The sequence below is a fragment of the Phyllostomus discolor genome, chromosome 11 (genome assembly GCF_004126475.2).
Source record: "Phyllostomus discolor isolate MPI-MPIP mPhyDis1 chromosome 11, mPhyDis1.pri.v3, whole genome shotgun sequence".
Classification (NCBI taxonomy): Eukaryota; Metazoa; Chordata; class Mammalia; order Chiroptera; family Phyllostomidae; genus Phyllostomus; species Phyllostomus discolor.
This window is the reverse complement of record NC_040913.2, coordinates 69844941-69865200: the sequence shown is the minus strand read 5'-3', so window position 1 is coordinate 69865200 and position 20260 is coordinate 69844941. Positions and strand designations below refer to the sequence as shown.

Here is a 20260-nt window from a genome sequence, read left to right as displayed (position 1 = left end):
AATATATTTCTACAAAATATCCCTTTAAATAGAACTACAGAAATCTTTTCATTTAAACGGCATAGTTTGTAGATCCTAAGAAAAAATTTAATCACCTCTAAACATGTAAAATTGGTTGACATTTTATAATCAAATGGAGTCTTACAAATCATTAACAGTACTTTTTCCTTCTTAATGGTACATAAAGTATTAAGATGTATTAAAATTATTGATTTAATGAAATAAAAAAATAATTTATTTTGGATCAAGGTTGTAAACTTGGTAACATTTGTATTGGCCTAATTCTGTTTCTCATATAGCAGAATTATCTGACTTAATAGTGAGTGAACAGTAAAATAAGATTCCAAAAATATCAAGTTGCACAATTACATGGAGTACAGGTAGTACTATATTTGAAATGGAAAGATAACTACTAAATATCTACTTTACCTCAAAGACAGATATGTTATTCTTTCTGTAAATCTCATTGGCAGGAGGATGGAACCAACCACATTTCTTCATGTGCTGCTGCAGAATAGTTCTACTTTTCATATATTTTAGACAGAATTCACACAGATACAATTTAGGCAGCCTGTAAAAAAATAATTTAAAAAAAGACAGGGCTTTACATTTTATAAGACTTCAAACTTTTCACAATTCTTTTTTGATTCTCATTACCACACAAGTAAAAAGGTAGAGAATGTATCATTAACTCCATTAATCAGATGAAAGAAAAATAAAGATAAAACTAATCTGGATAACAGTATCCAAGTAATTAACAGCAGGAAAGCAAGGGTGAGAAATCAAGACACCTAATTCCATGTTCTTCCTATTTGACTAATACTTTGCAGTCTTTTTAAAAGTTACCCCTTTGAGACATACAAAAATACCTCACATTCTCTCACTGATAATTTCTGGTAAGTAGAAAATAAAGTCTACCTTCGGAACACACCAATAAATAAAGAAGACTGTGTCAACCTATAGATTCTTCCTTCCTTTATCTAATCATTAGCTCATCAATAAAAGAAAAACATCTGTTGAATATTTAGTGTGTGCCAGGCGCTGTGCTAGGTACACTAGGTATAGAGTGCTGAGTGAAATGGACACATAGTGAATATTATAAAAGCAATTTTTTGTCTTTTTAAATACACAATTTTAATAGTGAGTATGTTTTTTTCAAGTTAGGACATATTCTAGTACCTCCTTCCTTCCACCCCTGAAACTCTGGCTTTCCCTCTGGTTAAATATCACATTAAATTCTGCAACTCAAAAGTCTATTTTTCAACAACTGAAATAAAAGTTCAATTTACTCTTTTAAATGTTCTCTGTTATTACTCCATATTTATTCAACAGTCCTGCTGTTTTAGCAATTTAACAGGACTTCTTTTTTAAAATTATATGTTATTGATTATGCTGTTACAGTTATCCCAATTTTATTTTCCCTCTACCCCCTCCAACAGGTACTCCCTTCCCTCCAGCAATGCCCCTCCCTTAGTTCATGTTCATGGGTTGTGTAAGTTCTTTGGCTTCTCCCTCCCCTATACTATTCTTGACATCTCTGTCTGTTTTCTTCAAGCCAATTATGCTTCCTGATCCCTGCACCATTTCCCTCTTTCTCTCCCTTCCCCCTCACAGCTGATAACCCTCCAAATGATCCCATACCTATGATTCTGTTCAACAGGACTTCCTTATCCCTTCTATGAGGAGGTAGACAATAAAGTTAAGGGAGCAAATCAGTTCATAAAGTAATGGAAGAAACATAACCTAAATTAAAAACCAGTGGCTTTTATACCTATTTTAGTTCAAATTCAGAAGACCACATGGCTCTTCTATTAGAAGATACACACCTTGTATGACACCTCCATCCTGAACTGTGTCTAGAATTGGTCGTGCCCTGATAATCTGAGATCTGATACTATCATTAAAATTGTGTATGCAAAATACTGAATGATACTGATGACAAAAAATATAATTCAAACAAATTATTATAAATAAGTATTGAGGCTGAAGGAAACTTACAAAACCTCATTCATTTAGTTGTTATCAGTGTGGACAGCTCTGCTTTAAAAAGATAACCCTGACTCTGGCTGGGTGGCTCAGCTGGTTGGAGAACCATCCTGTACAGGAAAAGGTCTCAGATTTGATCCCCAGTCAGGGTGCACCCAGGAGGCAACAGATCGATGTCTGTCTCTCTACCCTGCTCCCAAAATCAATAAATATATCCTCCAGTGAGGAGTAAAACAAAACAAACAAAAAGGTTTCCCTGGAATTAAAGAAAAAGTAGATTAACACACACACAAATGTTTGACATGTTAAAAAGTGTGAAGACCATAACTATTTTTTTCAAGTTTTACTTTAGAAGCAGTTTTGAAGCATAATTATTTCTCTGAAAACATTTAACATTCAACTAAACCCTTTCCCAAGGTGTATTTACGGAATGTTAGTCCCGTATGCACTTGAGTGTCCCATGCTAAAAGCTGGGAAAGAGCACGTGACTTTTTTTTTCCTTCTGCCTTGGGGATTCACATCAATTCTTTCTATGTAATCTCACATCTTATTTTTAAACTGCCATCCAAGACACTAAAAAGCTTCCAAGGAACTGTTGTGGCATATTTCTAAATGTAATATGTAAATACTATTTTCCAAAACCTCTAGTATTAGCCAAACCAAAACAACCTAAAATTATACATTAGTACAAAACTTATTCCAAAATAAAGTACTGAGTAAAAACAAATGACTGACATCATTAATTAAGGTCAAGAAGCAATAGCCAAGAACATGGAAAAGAAAGGTTCCCTAGGCTACTTTGCTTATTTCCTTTGCAGGTTGTCTCAAACCCCAGTACTTGGAAAGGAATGGCAGAAGAATAAGTAAGTAGCTTTTTTTCCTTCTTTACCATCAGAACTAAGAAAACCTTAAAATGAAATGGCCCCAATTGTAAACTTCATCATCTAACGTGGGCACTAGATGTATTAACTGCGACTCAACGGTGGCCCACAACTACCTATCTTCCTAGACATCCGGATTTTGAATAATTTCTTCTTAAAAGGAAAGTAGAAGAATGAGGGTCTCACCCTGACCTGCATGGCTCACTTGGTTGAGTGTCATTATGCAAAGTGAAAGGTTGCTGGTTCAATTCCCAGTCAGGGCACATGCCTGGGTTGTGGGCCCAGTCCCCAGTTGTTGTGTGTGAGAGGGGCAATCAATCGATGTTTCTCTCCCTCTTTTTCACCCTCCCTTCCCCTATCTCTCTATTAAATAAATAAATGAAATCTTTATATTTAAAAAAAAGACTGAGGGTCTCCCTATGCAAATATAATTCATGCCCCCCTACTATGCAAATGATGAAGAAAGAAAAGGAAAAAAGAAAGAACCAGTGACAGGCGACTAAACTTTCTAGATTATGGTAAAGATAAATGCCAACTTTAAAAGCATCTAATTAAACTTTTAGGTCTCAGTACAGGAACATGAAAATAAAATACAATTTATTAAGGTCTATGACAGAAAGCATAATTCATTATAAAGCTCTTTTAGGTATCAAATTATTCAAGACAACATCGGAAGAAATAAAATCTCTGAGAAATTACTGCCAAGTCTTACTTGGGTAAATTATGAGTTCATGCTATTTCTTTGGAATAGCAAGACGTAAAGCATTTTACTGATGAGTAAAAAAAACCTTTAGCAAACATTATTACATAAAAAATAATAAAAGTAAAAAAAAAGCAAGCAGCTTCATGATTGACTTCATTCCGATTCATTCTTGCTGAAAACATTTTAAAAGCCTCTGACTTTATAATAACTAAGCCCACTGGGATGACACTGCTAGTCTAAAGGGAATCATCCAATAAAACTCTTTTGTTTTGTTTTAAGATTTTATTTATTTTTAGAGAGAGGGGAAGGGAGGGAGAGAGGGAAAGAAACAACAATGTGTGGTTGTCTGTCATGTGCCCCCAACTTGAGACCTGGACCACAACCCAGGCATGTGCCCTGACTGGGAACTGAACCCATAATCCTTTGGTTCACAGGCCAGTGCTCAAACCACTGAGCCACACCAGCCAGGGCTGCTTAACCCACAGAGAACCATAACTTATTACTCCTTATAATACCTTGCTAAATAGGAAACTGTGGGATACAAAATTTACAGATTAAAGAGAGCATAATATGACTGCCATACTTCAAACGTTAAGTTTGATTTTTTTGACCAAATCTTATTTTTCAACTCCTTTAATTTAAACCCTGAAGGGGAAAAAAAAGTAATAACTGACATGATTGAGCACTTACCATTTTCTAAGTGAGTTACATGTGTTAACCCATGCAATGTTCACAACAAACCCTGTGAAGTCAGTACTATTCCGACCCCATTTTAAAGAGGAGGAGACTGAGGCCTAGAGTTGTTGGGTCACTACTAAGGTTATGTAGCTTATACATGTCCAAGTTGAGTCATGAAACAAATCTCGCTTTACTAAGCACACTGCTGCATCCCTAAAAGCTGGTGACTGATCAATTTATACATCTGGAAACCTGAGCTATTTATATATAATTTAATACTATTTGTCCAATTATTCCTGGGAAAACAAACCATTAAGTATGTTAAGTTATAACAATTTAGATAAAAGGCTACTCAGTGAAACTTTATTTATAGGTTAAGAATCTTTATCTCCTTCCCTCTTTTAATTCTTAGTGCAAGGTATGAAGGGAAATTTGTTTTTGAGAAAATATGTTCCCAGCCCTGGCTGGCGTAGCTCAGTGGATTGAGCACGGGCTGGGAACCAAAGTGTCCCAGGTTCGATTCCCAGCCAGGGTACATTTCTGGGTTGCAGGCCATAACCCCCAGCAACCGCACATTGATGTCTCTTTCTCTCTTTCTCTCTTTCTTTCTCTCTCTCTCTCTCTCTCTCTCTCTCTCCCTTCCCTCCCTAAAAATAAATAAATAAAATCTTTAAAAAAAAATATGTTCCCCTTTCTTTCTGACCATGCATCCAGTTTCCAATCTTAAATATCAGCTTTTAGACAGGTTACAGGAAAACAATCTAATGCCAACTGAGATTAAGTAGCTGCCTAAGCATGCCGCTCTTCTGGACATTTAAAAGCTACCAGTCTCCTCAAATGTAAAAAGATGAAATAGAATGAAATGTCCCCAAGATCCCTTCTAGCACTGGAGTTCTGTGAATTTATAAACAGAAGGTAAAGGGTCTCTCAAAACATACCTTGAGTATTCTTGAGGATATGGGGAAGAGTACCAGGTGTGAATTTCATACTTCCCAAACTCAATGACTGAGGGGCAGCGGACTTGTGGATCAGGGGGACCAGTCACTCCAACTTTCTGTGCAGGCAAAAAATACATTACAAAATTTAGCTAAATAAAGTACATGAGACAGATAACAAAACAATCAAAACAAAAAATCCCAGTATGAATCTAAATGTTGTCATCTCAGAATTCCACAGGACAGCAAAAAAGTCAGGAATAAGCTAACAAGTTTTGAAGTAAGCTGTATTATTTCTTAAATAAAACACCCAAAAGAACAACAAAAATGCTGGTAAGTCTTAGAAGCTGGTATAGTTGGTGTCACTGGATTACCATATTTAATAAAACTGAAAATACCTTCCTTAACTAAACTCATGCCCTATATGACTTGGTTATTAACGAGAAACTGCTGGTGTTTGGGAATATAAGATAAACAATCATATGTAACGAGTGGCGGGGAGGGCACTGCATACTTGCCATGATCATACATACAATGCCTCAACTGACAGCAGAAATGACCCACTCAGTGTGTGGGCACGAATAGGAAAAAATGACTTTCTGCTTTGGGAAAATAGATATTTAAGAACACTACAAAAAGAATATGGCAAAACAAGTATCAAAAGAGGCTTCAATTCATTTTTCCCTGCCGCAAAATTTCCCTTCATTAGTAGTAGCTCTTCACATATTTGATCAAAGGAAATAAAAATACTCTGCTATACACATACTGTTACCCCTTGTATCTATCTTCTATTTATAATGAAAACAATTTCTATGCTCTCAGGCTTTCTAAAAAGAATAACTTGTAAAGCCTTTATGTCTTCTACACCAGTAACTCCAATATAAGCCATTGTTATGTTAAGGACTACAAAGATCAGGTTTTAAAACCTTAAATTCAATGGCAATTTGAATTGCTCTGCACTCAATGTAGCAACACATTCACATATACACACATGTGTGTATATTATATATATAGTACATCACCCTTTCATTGAATGCTTTAAAACCACTGAGAGATTTTAAAAGCCCATTACTGGAGCCTGTAGACACACACGGAAGACAGGCAGGAACACACACACACACACACACACACACACACACACACCACACACCTACAAAATGGAAAAAAAATCACAATTTTTAAATTCACTCTTCAAACACAAATCCATCTAAGGAAGCAGCCTCTTCACCACAACTCATTTGAACACTCCCTCCTCTGCTTTCTTTTACCAAAAGCCAAGGGACTAGTCTCAAGTTTCACACTGGAAGACAGCCAGGTGAAACCGCATCCTCTCCTTTAGACGCCTCAAAACAAAAGACAAACATCTGTAGGTTGGATGGATCCCCCAAGGAGTACTGGGTATCTCCCAAAAACAAAAATCGCAAGGAAATAGACAAGACAGGGTTAAAGAAAGATTTTTTTTTCATTTCTCAAAACCAAATTAGAACTTCGTAGGTTTTAAAAACAATGTTCTTTAAACTACACTCCAGAACCAAGTATTCTAATTCAGAAAGTAGTATCTTTTAACCTATCTTCACAGCTCAAAATAACAAGAACAGTTGTATAGAAAATACCAGAATAACCAAATATCAGAAACCATAGCTAATTTCCGGAGCCAAGGATCAAACAGGAAGCACAGAAGTTGAAAACAGGCACCTGCTGGAGCACGGCGCGTTGTTGGAGAGCTTTCCCCTCAGCTGCTCGGCGCTCTTCCAGGTGGATGCCTGATGAGAAACTGGATACCCAGTTCCAGTATAATTGTTTGCACATCACCACAACTAAGAGAGTGTGTGTAAAATTGCACTCAGAGCAGATTTCCCCACTCCCTCACCTTCGTGCACTGTAAAATGCTCTGGCACATGCGCCTACCCACTGCTGTACTCCACCACCTCCAATTCCCTGGTGAAAGCTTGGTGAGCCGTGGGTTTCCACTAAGGTTTAGAAGTTAACAAAGGCTCTGTGCTCTGAGGAAGCAAGAGCTGCTTCAAACACACTCATTAACCCAGTCTTTGCCAAAGTCAAACTGTCAATCTGAATTAGAAGATCACCTTTGCTAGGCCATTTTATTTTAAAATTTCAGCCAAAATACTCCTGTTAGAACATGCAACTTTCCAAAGCAGCGGAAGTCAATATAATTGACAGCACAACATATTTTTAAAAACTATTAATTCAAGTCCTGCCACTTTATACCCTCCTTCTCATTTGACTATGCCAGAATCTTTATATGATCATATATATTCCAGGTCATTAAAAATGGACTTTTTAACCTAAGAAAGTTAGGGAGGGCACTAAATGTGTTAGTAATTGGGCTAAACCAAAAGATAACTTTAAATATTCTGTCCAGACCCTGGCTGGTGTGGCTCAGTGGATTGAATACTGGCCTGTGAACCAAAGGGTTACCAGTTTCATGCCTGCGTTGTGGGCCAGGTTCCCAGTGGGGGCTCGTGAGAGGCAACCACATATTGGGGGTTCTCTGTCTCTCTCTTTCTCCCTTCTCTTTCCCTCTCTAAAAATCAATGAAATCTTTCTTTTTAAAAAAGGAGGGAAGTTAAGAATAGTATAGGAAATGAAGAAGCTAAAGAATTTATATGTACAACCAATGGACATGAACATGAACTAAGGGCAGGGGGAATGCTGTTGGAAGGGGGGTGCAGAGTGGAGGGGAATAAAAGGGAGAAAAATATGGGACAACTATAATAGCATGATCAATCAAATATATTTTAAATATATATATGTCTGTCCTAGATAATGGAACTTTTATTACTAGCATTTTATGAGAAAAGGTTATTAAGCTTCTATAGAAACTCCACTTCCATTAAATGACTTATCTAATTCCAATTTCCAATATATAGAGGCCACTCTTATAGCACCCTCAAGTCCAGGTCTCGTACAAACACGAAAATTACAACTCATGCAGGTACAACCCTGCCCCCCTCCCTTGGCCTACATTAGATAACTCCCCCTGGACCTTCTTTTCCATTTCCCCTGGGGAAATGACATTTCGAGATGAGCGTGGAGGGCAGTTTTGCACCCTTATTATCAGTATGAGAATGTGAAATGTGAGATGTCTTTCTGTTATTTGAACATTTTCCCATAGAAACACTATAATAAAAAATAATTCCATTCATTAGGGATTACAAGTTACCTGATGAAAGAGATATGTAAGAATGAGTTCACATACTCCCAAATGGAAAGAACATACACTTAAGAAATAAAGAAAATCAGCATTTGTGGAGCACCTACTGCGCCAGACTCTGAGCCTTATATTGTTATCTCATTGAATCCCCACAATCCGTTCCTCAGAGTAGGAAACAATATGCTCACTTTAAAGATGAAGGAGAAAACACAAGGCTCGGGAAGGTTAAGAGGCAAAAAACCCCAGGACAAGAATATCAGGAGTGAATCATAAAATAGAAAAGAACAAAATGAGTAGAGGTGATATAGGAAATATGGATGGCCCTCAACTAATTAATGTTCTGAATTCCAAAAGTCTAAGTTTTTTTGAACTGGAACTTTGTTTAAAAAAACAAAAAAGAAAACAAGAAGCTATAAAAATCCACAGACTCTTATCTAAACTCTTGGAAGAGAATGTGCTTTGGAATCCTGAATTCTTCTGATGTTAGGAAAGTATTACAGTGCTTACATGTTCCTTAAATCAACAAACCCTGCAGAATTTGGGGAACACTTCATAATCAGATATCACTGATATTTCTTTAGCAAAATACATGAATAGTCACATTAAGTGGGGTAAATAAAAATATATATATATAGCCCTGGCTGGTGTGGCTCAGTGGACTGAGTGCTGGCCTGTGAACCAAAGAGTTGCCATTTCGATTCCCAGTCAGGGCACATGCCTGGGGTTGTGGGCCAGGTCCCCAGTAGGGGGCATGTGAGAGGCAACCACACACTGATGCTTCTCTCCCTCTCTTTCTCCCTCACTTCCCCTCTCTCTAAAAATAAATAAAATCTTAAAAATATATATAGTACATCATTTCAAATCATGTTTTGCCAATAATTAAGTGAGATCTTACTGTAAAATGAGTTATAAATTTTTTTCATTCTCAAAAAAAAACCTTCCCCACAGATAGCCAATAAAGCACATGAAAAGATATTCAACATTACTAATCATTAGGGAAATGCAGATGCAGATCACAATGAAATTCAACTTCACATACATTAGGATGGCTGCTATAAAAAAAGAAAACAAAACAAACAAAAAAACCCCAGAAAATAACAAGCATTGGCGAGGATGTGAAGAGACTGGAACCCCAGTGCATCACTCGTGGAAAGGTAAAATGGTGCAGCCACTGAAGCAAACAGTATGACAGTTCCTCAAAACATCTAAAAAAATTAAACCTAGAATTACCATAGGAACCAGCCATTTCACTTTTGGATATATGAAAGAACGAAAGTAGAAACTTAAACAGATATTGTCCACCCTTGTTCACAGCAGCATTATTCACGATACCCAGAAGGTGGAAGCAACCCAAGTATTCACTGACAGATGAATGGAGAAACAAGATGTGGTAAACACATACAATAAAATATTACTTAGCCTTAAAAAGAAAAGAAATTCTGACATAGGTTACAACATGGATGAACTCTGAAAATGCATGAAGTAAAATAAGCCAGACACAAAAATACAAATATCATATGGCTCCACCTGTATGAGGTCTGCCTGTGGTAGTTTAAACTCACAGAGACAGAAAGCAGAATGGTGGCTGTCGGGGGCTAAGGGAGGGAGAAACGAGGAGTTATGGTTTAATTAGCCATCCCTTCTCAGTCTCACCAATCTCAAAATGCTGAAATGCCCCAGGACTCTTCAAGCTCTTTTCTTCTCTTTTGGTGATCCCACCTAGTCTCATTCCTTTAAATACCACCAACTTGCTGACAAGTCCTAAGTTTCAATTTTGAGCCCAGACCTGCCCTTTGAATTCCAGACACATACATCCCATTGTCTACTTAAAAAAAAAATAGCTCTTTTCTCTTAAATGTGTCATAGGAATCTCAACTTCAACAGTCCAAAAATCAAACTCCAAATATTCTTTTCCCCAAAACTCTTTCTCCTGTATTCACCTCCATCTAAGTAAATGGCCACTCCCTCCTCCAACTGTGCTCTAGTGTCATCCTTGACTCTGTTTTCAAAACCATCCAGTCCCACAGCACATCCTAATGGACTTACCTTCACAACACAGTCAAGAATTCCAATTCTACCACTACCACAATGACCCGTATCTCTTACTTGGATAATGCTAACAGCCTCCTAACTTCTCCCTGCTTTTGTATTTCCTCTCTTCAATCTACACAGGAGCCAGAGAAATTCCATTATAACCTCTGTCAGATTGGGTCACTCTTCTGCTCAAAATTCTCCAAGGGTTCCTATCACACTCAGAATAAAAATCATAGTTCTTATAATGGTCTAGAAGACCCTACAAAATCTAGCCTTCCATTACCTTTCTGTCTTGATCACCTAATTTCTTATTTTTTTTTAAAGATTTTATTTATTTATTTTTAGAGAGGGGAAGGGAGAGGGAAAGAGGGAGAGAAACACCAATGTGCAGTTGCCTCTCATGCGCCCCCTACTGGGGACCTGGCCCACAACCCAGGCATGTGCCCTGACTGGGAATCAAACCAATGACCCTTTGGTACACAGGCTGGTGCTCAGTCCACTGAGCCACACCAGCCAGAGTTTGATCACCTAATTTCTATTCTCAGCTCTAACCACATTAGCCTCCTCCTTGCATTTTCTTGACTATGCTAAGCACAAATCCCAATTTGGAGCCTGCATTTATGCTCCCATGATATTCACATGGCTCACTGCCTCGCCTCCTTTAGGTTTCTACTAAATGTGAGACAGTCCCTAACACAACAGTTTAAAATTGCACGAACCCACCCTTCCCTCTCTCTCTCTCCTCACTTTTCTCCCCCCCACCACCACATGGCACACCACTTACCATTGCTACCCCAGTTAAACTGTAAGCTCCAGAGAGTGAGAATTTTTTTTTAAAAACCTGTCTGATTCATTCTTGTATATCCAATATCTGGCACACAGTAACCAGTACTCAGTAGTATTTATTGTTATATGAATGTTATCTATGATAACTTTAGCTATTACCTATGTAGTTTCACCTATTGCTGGTGTGCCCATAACTTGGCAAAGCTCCTACCCAAGCCCTCCTGATCTCTGAATACAAATCTACAGAAGTTCTCCATTTTAGGCTTTACACAAATCCCCAATTTAATGTAGGTATGGTCTCTTCCTCCATCCAAAAAAGCTCCTCTTACCACATTTAGTATCATCATGTACTCAAAACAGAAAGCTGGGAGACCCATTTGGTTCCACCTTCTCCTTCAACTCCAACTTCTAACCCGACACTACACCTTTCCCATTCTATCCTAAATCTTTCTCAAAACCTCTGCCTACTGTACCTCTTCCGCTTTCATTTAGACTCTAGTCGCTTCTCATTCTAACTACTGTAATCACTGGACTGAGCAATGTCCTCGTTCAGGTATTCTTTAAACCACTATGCAGGGTATCACCTAAGATGAGTTTCTAAATGTAAATACAATTATGTCATTCTCGTTTTAGAACTTCTTCAGTAGCCCTTCAAAAGCTATTTGATTCCTTTAAAAAGCTATTGTAATGTCCTGACTGGTATGGCTCAGCAGTTTGGGCGTCATCCCACAAAGCAAAGGGTCATGGGTTCAGTTCCCATCAGGCCATATGTCTAGGTTGTGAGCTCAGTAAAAGAGGCAACCAATTGATGTTTTTCTCTCACCAGTGTTTTCCTCCCTGTCTTTCTCCCTCCCTTCCTCTCTCTCAAATAAAAAAAAAAAGGTACTGTAACTAAAAAGGAATTTGTGTTTCACACAAATTCCTTAACATGTACCACAGGATTTGTGATCTGGTCTATACTTACTTTCAACCTCATCTCTTACTTGAATGCAAGACAAATTAACTACATCCAGCTCCAAGGGTTCATTAAACTTTTTTACACCCAAACTGTTCTATTTGAAGTGCCTTCCTCTTCTTACTCAATAGTAAATTATTACTAATTCCTTCAACACGCTGCTACAGTGACTCCCCTAACACTCCTGGACAGATATTTTCCTGTTTATTCTCACTGCATCTTATGCAAATCTCTTTGGTAACATTATACCATAGACTGGCAGTTAAGGGTTAAGAATCTGGGTCAGACTGCCTGGGTTTAAATACTGATTCTAAAATGTAGTTATATAACTCTAGGTAAGATACTCCTTCTAAGACTTCGATGAAGACATCTGCCAAATGAGAGCAAATAATAATAATGTTATATTTATTAAATAACAAGGTTACACATATATATTAAAAGCTCAAGTTGATGTTGCAATATATAGTACCTGGAACACAGTAGAAGAGTACCTATTACTAATTTCATGGCTTTAATTATTTCTTTACAAATGTCTCCACAACTGAAGGGCAGAGATATATTTTCTATTTATGCATGTATTTCCAGCACCTGTCCCTAAGAGAGCTAACAGCAGCTCACATTTAGCACTCACTACACAAATGACACACTAAGCATCTTGCACACAGCAACTCATTTAATCCTTTCACCAAACCTAGTAAGTAACTTGTCCAACCAAGGTTACTCAGCAGAGATAGGATGTGAACAGTTTGTTTCTAGTACCTAGGCCTTTCATCACTCTCTTATTAAAATTCTCACTAAAGTTGTGCTAAGGTTTAAAATAAACAGCCTTATATGTCTTATGTTTATGGGTAAAGGCCTAAGACATTAAGAGCCCCTCACTCCCCATCCCTAATTTCATCAATACCAAGGAGAAATCACTCCAATAAAAAAAGCAGTTATGGGGATACCTTATATTTCTGGCATTCCAAGACTAATGTCTTCTGACTAGCATTCAAAACTCACCAATATCCAGTTATGTGCTAGTAAGTCAACCTATTTCTTACCATTCCTAATAAATGTTCCACTCCATTTTATCTCTCAAACTACACTACCGACAGTCCTCGCTTTGCATGGTGCCATGTTAACTGACACATACCAAAACTAAGATCAAATCTCAGTCGCCACAGAAATGTATAAAGCATGGACATGATTCCGATGTGCATGTTTCCATTAATGTGCTGCATACAAAGCTAGGTCTGCCTGTGCTACAACACCTGTATGGGCAGTCACTGTGTTTTCTATGCCCCCTCAGTGTGGCTTGCACAAGGTAGGCCCTCAAATATCTGTGGATCTGACAGACCAACCATCACACATCTTTCGTATTTATACTCGTTATTTCTCAGAGCTGAAGTTAATTTTTACTGCACCTGGTAAGCCCTCTTTCTCTCCATTTACCTAAATTCTAACCATCCTTTAAGCCTCCTTCTGTGAACGTCCAGATCACAGCAATTCTTACTTATTCTTAGTATGCTGTGAAAATGTGGAACGGTCTGTATCATTTAATACAGCGACAAATTACATAATTTTGGTGCCTCTATAACATTTTTTGACAGGGTAATGCAGGATGTTGAAGTCACACAGGCCTGTGTTCTAACTCCACCAGAAAAGTCACTCAACAAAAAGTCAGTTTTCTCATATGTAAAATGAGGATAATAATCTTTACCTCAGAGGGGTAAGAGAGTTATTGAACCTAACTTACTGCATTTCTAATAACTATTCAATTCTTTATGCAAAAAAATATTTTAGTACCCCAGATTTAAAAACTGCTGTAACAATCAAATCCTTCAAAACTAAAAATCATTAAAATTAACTATGGAAATATAATGTGATATTTGGTAATATCTTATGTAAAAATCATTCTACATATTTCAAGAAGGCTGTTACGCTCTAATGGAATAAGTGAATACAAATACTTCTTTCTGGTGACGGACCTTTTAAGAAAAAAACATTTCTGCCAAGCTCCAAAGGTCATTGTTAAAATAAAATTCCAGAACAGAAGCCTATGCTAGTAATTTTTATGCTTCTATTTTTCTTTTCAGGGGTTCTTTTTTATAAAGTGTTCCTTATATAGGTAATAACAGAACATAGTACCAGACAAACTATATCCTTATTTCTCCTGAAATAAAAACAAAAAATCAAAGCCAATTATGAATGACTTTTTGATAAAAATCTTGCTAAGCATTTCAATAACTCTTGAATTAGAAATATATCACACAAAATTTAATAACTCAAAATAATCACTACGCACAAATACTGGGTTTGCTGTTTTGAATTCCTAATAAATTATACACTCTATATTTTACTCACATAGCCCCTATACCTGGTACAGTTTTTAGAACAAAAGAGGTACTCAACAGATGATGGATTGTTGGTTAGATGGGTTCCAAATATTAATTCTTTTATCATTTATTTCTTAATGGTACAACTGTTAGACTGTCTAAAATCTTCATGCAAAAGTTTTGAAACAAAGGTTAAAGCAGTTTCTTTTTTTAAAATATTTTTTAAATATTTTATTTATTTATTTTTAGGGAGGGAAGGAAGGGAGTGGGGGGGGGGGAGAGAGAGAGAGACATCAATGTGTGGTTGCTGGGGGTTATGGCCTGCAACCCAGGAATGTACCCTGGCTGGGAATCGAACCTGGGACACTTTGGTTCCCAGCCCGCGCTCAATCCACTGAGCTACGCCAGCCAGGGCTTAAAGCAGTTTCCACTAGCCATACGGAGGCTATGAAAATGACTTAGGTCATTATCTTTATGAATGCTTTCATTATTCAAAACATCCTCTAATTTAATCAACAGCAGCTTTCCCATTGGCTTCAACCCACATAATTACATTAAGTCAGAGAACCAGAGAGTCATCCTTGATAACCTCTTACTCTTTCAAATTACACAGAACCTATCACCAAGTGCCGCTAATTTCATCTCTAAAATACATTCTAAATCCATCTACCTCACTCCCATTTCCACTGCCACCTCTCTAGTTGTCAGTTTCTTTCAGTTAGACCACATAAAGGCCTCAAAATTGGTTTCCCTGCTTCTACTCTTACCTAATTCTAATCCATTCTTAATATGGTGGTCAAGGAAAAACAATTTCTAATGCAAATCTGATCCTATTTCCTTTCTAAAAATTTTTCAGTGGTTTCCCACTACAATTACAATAAACACCCAAGTCTTAACTTACAGAAGAAAAATAATTTTACAGAGGAGAAACATGACAAAATAGTCCCAGATCAGATGGATCAGTTGCTGTTACTGCTTTATGTATAATATAATTAATTCTCTCTTCCTCACCCATAAACAAATTATTTGGCTGTCCAATCCAAATAGCCAACTTTACCTGTAGTGCTTGTTCTTGGATATCACGAAATAATTCCATGTCTTTCTCAGTCATGATTTCTTGGCTCCCAAAAAGCCGCTCCTCACTTTCTTGTTTGCCATCCCAGCCATCCTGATTGTCTGCACATAAAAAAAGGGTTCACACATTATTAATATCATCCTTAGTTTAATGCATTATCTAGAAAAAAATTTCAGAAGACTTTACTTCGGTTAGGAGACCCCCATCTTATTTTTGCTATTATTTTATATGACAAAGAAGAGGATAGCATTAAACTAACTCCTAGAAAGATACTAGTCAATAAAGAACATACAAGGTATATGTGTTGTATCAACCTTATAGTAAAAATCCTGAACTGTCTTCTTAAAAATACTACATAACTAAATTTAAACTTCATTAAAAAGAGATTACATTTTAACATACTGTAATATTGGGTTGGCCAAAAATTACGTTTGGTTCTTCCATAAGATGGCTCTAGTACCACTTAGTTGTCTTTAACTTCATTCAAATCAACTGTTAGGTTTGTATTGTGACAGCTGTCACATCAGCCTGCATTTGAAACAAAAACTTATCAAAATGGGTGAATTTTTTGCAGTCATTTTAGTACTGAAGGTGGAAGAAAATATGTAACATTTTAGGCATATTATGCTTTATTATTTCAATAAAGGTAAAAATATAACTTAAATACAAAAAATATATTTATGCAGTGTACGGGGAAGGTGCTGTGACTGATCAAATATGTCAAAGTGGTTTGTGAACTTTTGTGTTGGAGTCTTCTCGCTGGAAGATGCTCCACGGTTGGGTAGACCAGTTCAAGTTGATAGGGATCAAACCGAGACATTAATTGAGAACCAACTTTACACCACGTGGGAGATAGCCAAAATACTCAAAATACCTAAATCAATAAAGTTATTGATGAAACTGAAAAATGTGTCTTTTATTTCAAGGAAAACACCACACGAACTTTCTGGCCAACCCAATACATATAAAAACAGAACAGGAAAGCGTCTAAGAAGTATAAAATTTATTTTAAAATAGTATGAGTATAATACTTTTAGTATAAGTTCAACATAACATTCAAATACTGTTTTTTCATTCCTTGGTAGTATGGGAAAAGTTTGTTAAGTAAGACATAATTTTCATCAGCTGAGAGGAAAACAGGGCAATTGGCTCATTTTAAACTTCCCAGTGATTCTGCAATTATCATAAGGCCAATACATTCTTATCTCAGCATAAAGATAACCTTTGAAATAGCTACCCTCAACTGATGTCAAGCAGTACCAACTCCCTTCACATTCGGGGTGCCCTTTCAAAGTACCAGCTCCACAAAACTGAGGATATCATAATCTCTGATTAAGCATGATAAATTATAATAATTGACCCACTAAATGATGCATCTTCCTCAAATAGACAAAGAAATTAGTAAAAGGACTACTGGAGGATTATGTAGATCATTATACTTTGCATTTGAAGATGACATTGCTGCTAGTGTCACTGACATTTCTTCTCTGTATGAGGGTGGCTGAAAAGACCAATTAAGTGAGATAGTTCTTTTCATATTAACTGCACATATAGGCTGTTATTTATTTAGTATAGGGAAGGGGACAAGGGCCTCACTGTTCACAATATTCCCAAAGTGAAAAATACATATATGTAATCTAAAGATACTATGTGACTTTAACGCCCCCTAGTGCACAACATAGATAGATACAGGCACAGATCTAGTACAGCATTCAGTACTGCTGCAAGTATTATCAAATTTTGCAAGACTGCTCCTTAAACTCTAAAACTCATAAAAGAAAATGACAGAGAAAATTAAAGCAAAAGTTCACATTAATGCCTAAAGCTCAACATTGATGCTCTATATACTTTATACATTTGCTCTAATAATTTTTTTCTTTTTTAATATATTTTGATTATGCTATTACAGTTGTCCCATTACCCCCCTCCTCACTCCCCTCCACCCTGCACACCCTCTCCCACCCACATTCCCCCTCTTTAGTTCATGTCCATGTGTCCTAAGTTCTTTAGCTTCTACATTTCCCATACTATTCTTGCCCTCCCACTGTCTATTTTCTACCTACCATATATGCTACTTATTCTCCGTACCTTTCCCCCTCTCTCCTCCTCCCACTCCCCTGTTACTAACCCTCCATGTGATCTCCATTTCTGTGGTTCTGCTCCTGTTCTAGTTGTTTGCTTAGTTTGTTTTTGTTTTAGGTGTGGTTGTTGATAATTGTGAGTTTGCTGTCATTTTCCTATACATGTTTTTTATCTTCTTTTTCTTAGATAAGTCCCTTTAACATTTCATAAAATAAGTAAGGGCTTGGTGATGATGAACTCCTTTAACTTGACCTTATCTGAGAAGCAATTTATCTGCCCTTCCATTCTAAATGAAAGCTTTGCTAGACAGAGCAATCTGGGATGTAGGTCCTTGCCTTTCATGACTTGGAATACTTTTTCCCAGCCCCTTCTTGCCTATAAGGTCTCTTTTGAGAAATCAGCTGACAGTCTGATGGGAACTCCTTTGTAGGTTACTGTCTCCTTATCTCTTGCTGCTTCTAGGATCCTCTCCTTCATTTTTACCTTGGCTAGTGTAATTATGATGTGCCTTGGTGTGTTCCTTCTTGGGTCCAACTTCTTTGGCACTCTGAGCTTCCTGGACTTCCTAGAAATCTATTTCCTTTGCCAGAATGGGGAAGTTCTCCTTTATTATTGTTCAAATACATGTTAAATCTGTTGCTTTTCCTCTTCCCCTTCTGGCACCCCTATAATTCAGACGTTGGAACATTTAAAGACGTCCTGGAGGTTCCTAAGCTTCTCGTTTTTTTGAATTCTCATTTGTCCATTCTTTCCTGCTTGGTTGTTTCTTTCTTCCTTCTGGTCCACTCTATTGTTTTGAGTCCCAGTTTCCTTCCCATCACTATTGGTTCTCTATGCATTTTCCTTCATTTCTTTTATGATAACCTGCATTTTTTCATCAAATATGCGCCCAAAATCAACCAATTCTGTGAGCTTCCTGATCACCAGTGTTTTGAACTGTGCATCTGATAGACTGGCTATCTCTCGGTCGCTTAAAGTGATGAGTCCTGGGACATTGATCTGTTCTTCTGTTTGAGACATGTCTCTCTGTCTCTCTCTTTTTTTTTTTTGTCTGGTCACTCCTGTTCCGGTGAGGGGCAGAGTCTTAGGTGTTCACCAGGGCTGGGCACCCCAGTCGCTAGACTGTGACGTTGTATGTAGGGGCAGGGTCAAGAGAGAACAATGGCGGTAGCTCCGGTTCTTCATGGGACCTCAGTCCCTTTCCTAGGATCCTTGGTTGCGCACTCTGACCTGCTCCACAATCGCCGCCTCACTGGGTCTGCCGGCTGCTGTTTGTGTACTCAGGGTCCACCCACTGCAATCTTGCGCGCCCCAGATGCCTTATGCGCCCAATCTCTCCGCTCTCCTCACAGCGACCCGCACAGCGACCCGTGCCTGGTGGCTCCTCCTCTCCGCCCCTCCTACCGGGCTGGATGAACGGGTCTACTTCAACTTCTTGGCTGTCTGACTCCCATTCAGGTAAATTCTCTGTCAGTTCTGAGTGTTATTCTACCTCTAAATTGTTGTTGTTCCAGTCATGGTTGTGCGTGGAGATACGGTGCGTCCACCTATGCCTCCATCTTGACCAGAAGACTGATTGTATGTTTTTTCCTTCCTTCTGGCCCACTCCATTGATGTGAGACCCAGCTTTCATTCCATCACGATTGGTTCCCTGTGCATTTTTCTTCATTTCACTTATTGTAGCCTTCATTTTTTCATCTAATTTGCGACCAAAGTCAACCAATTCTGTGAGCATCCTAATCACCAGTGCTTTGAAGTGTGCATCTGATAGGCTGGCTATCTCTCAGTGGCTTAAAGTACTGGTTCTGGGGTTTTCATTTGTTCTTCTGTTTCAGCCATCTTTTATTTTTCCTTTGGTCTGGTCACGCCTGTTATGTATGAGGGGTGGAGCCTTAGGTGTTCACGAGGGTGGGTCAACCCAGTCGCTGGGTTATGACGCTGTATGTGGGGGCGGGGTCTGAGAGGGAACAACAGTGCTTGGTCCGCCCTCTGTCAGACCTCGGTCCTTTCTGCCACTTCCCCCGAGCAAACTGGGCCCTTCTGGTGCCATTTCCTGTGTGAGTGGGCTTGTGCACCCCGTGGGACTTTTCAACGACCTCTCCTGTGAGGCTGGGAATCTTTCCCTGCACTTCAACCCCCAGAGGTATTTTCAGTGTCCCGAGGCTCTGTTTCCCAGTGCTGTGATCCTGGGTTGGGCGCAGTGCCTTGCTTCACAATCACCACCTCGCTGGGTTTGCCAGTTGCCACCCCTTGGCTGGGGTCTGCCAGCTGCCGCTTGTATACTCAGCGTCCACCCACTGCAGTCTTGCGCGCCCCAGATGCCTTACACGCCCGGTCCCAATGCTCTCTGCTCTCCGAGCCTCCACCTGTGCTGGCTGCCCAACTCCACCCCTCCTACCGGTCTGGGTAAACGTGTCTATTTTAACTCCTTGGTTGTCCGACTTCCATGCAGTTCAATTTTCTGTCAGTTCTGGTTGTTATTCTGTTTCTAAATTGTTGCCCCTATCTTGGTTGTGCAAGGAGGCACAGTATGTCTACCTATGCCTCCATCTTGGCCGGAAGTTGACATTTGCTCTAGTAATTTCAATTTCTGAAACTCTCCAGTAGATTCTCCTAATAATCTATCCACAATGAAATGGTTAATTCAAGAAT

The 20260-nt window shown here is 38.3% G+C and overlaps 1 protein-coding gene across 5 annotated transcripts in view; it reads right to left on the bottom strand.

Annotated features, from left to right (window-relative positions):
• Positions 1-20260, bottom strand: part of KAT6A (lysine acetyltransferase 6A) — a 113340-nt gene that overhangs the window by 25651 nt on the left and 67429 nt on the right. For all 5 annotated transcript variants that reach the window (XM_028526364.2, XM_028526365.2, XM_036011560.1 and 2 more), the window contains 3 exons: positions 15509-15627; positions 5187-5302; positions 430-571 (listed from right to left, as the gene is read on the bottom strand). In XM_028526364.2, coding sequence (XP_028382165.1) covers positions 430-571; positions 5187-5302; positions 15509-15627 — 377 coding nt within the window. The remainder of the gene's footprint in view (positions 1-429; positions 572-5186; positions 5303-15508; positions 15628-20260) is intronic.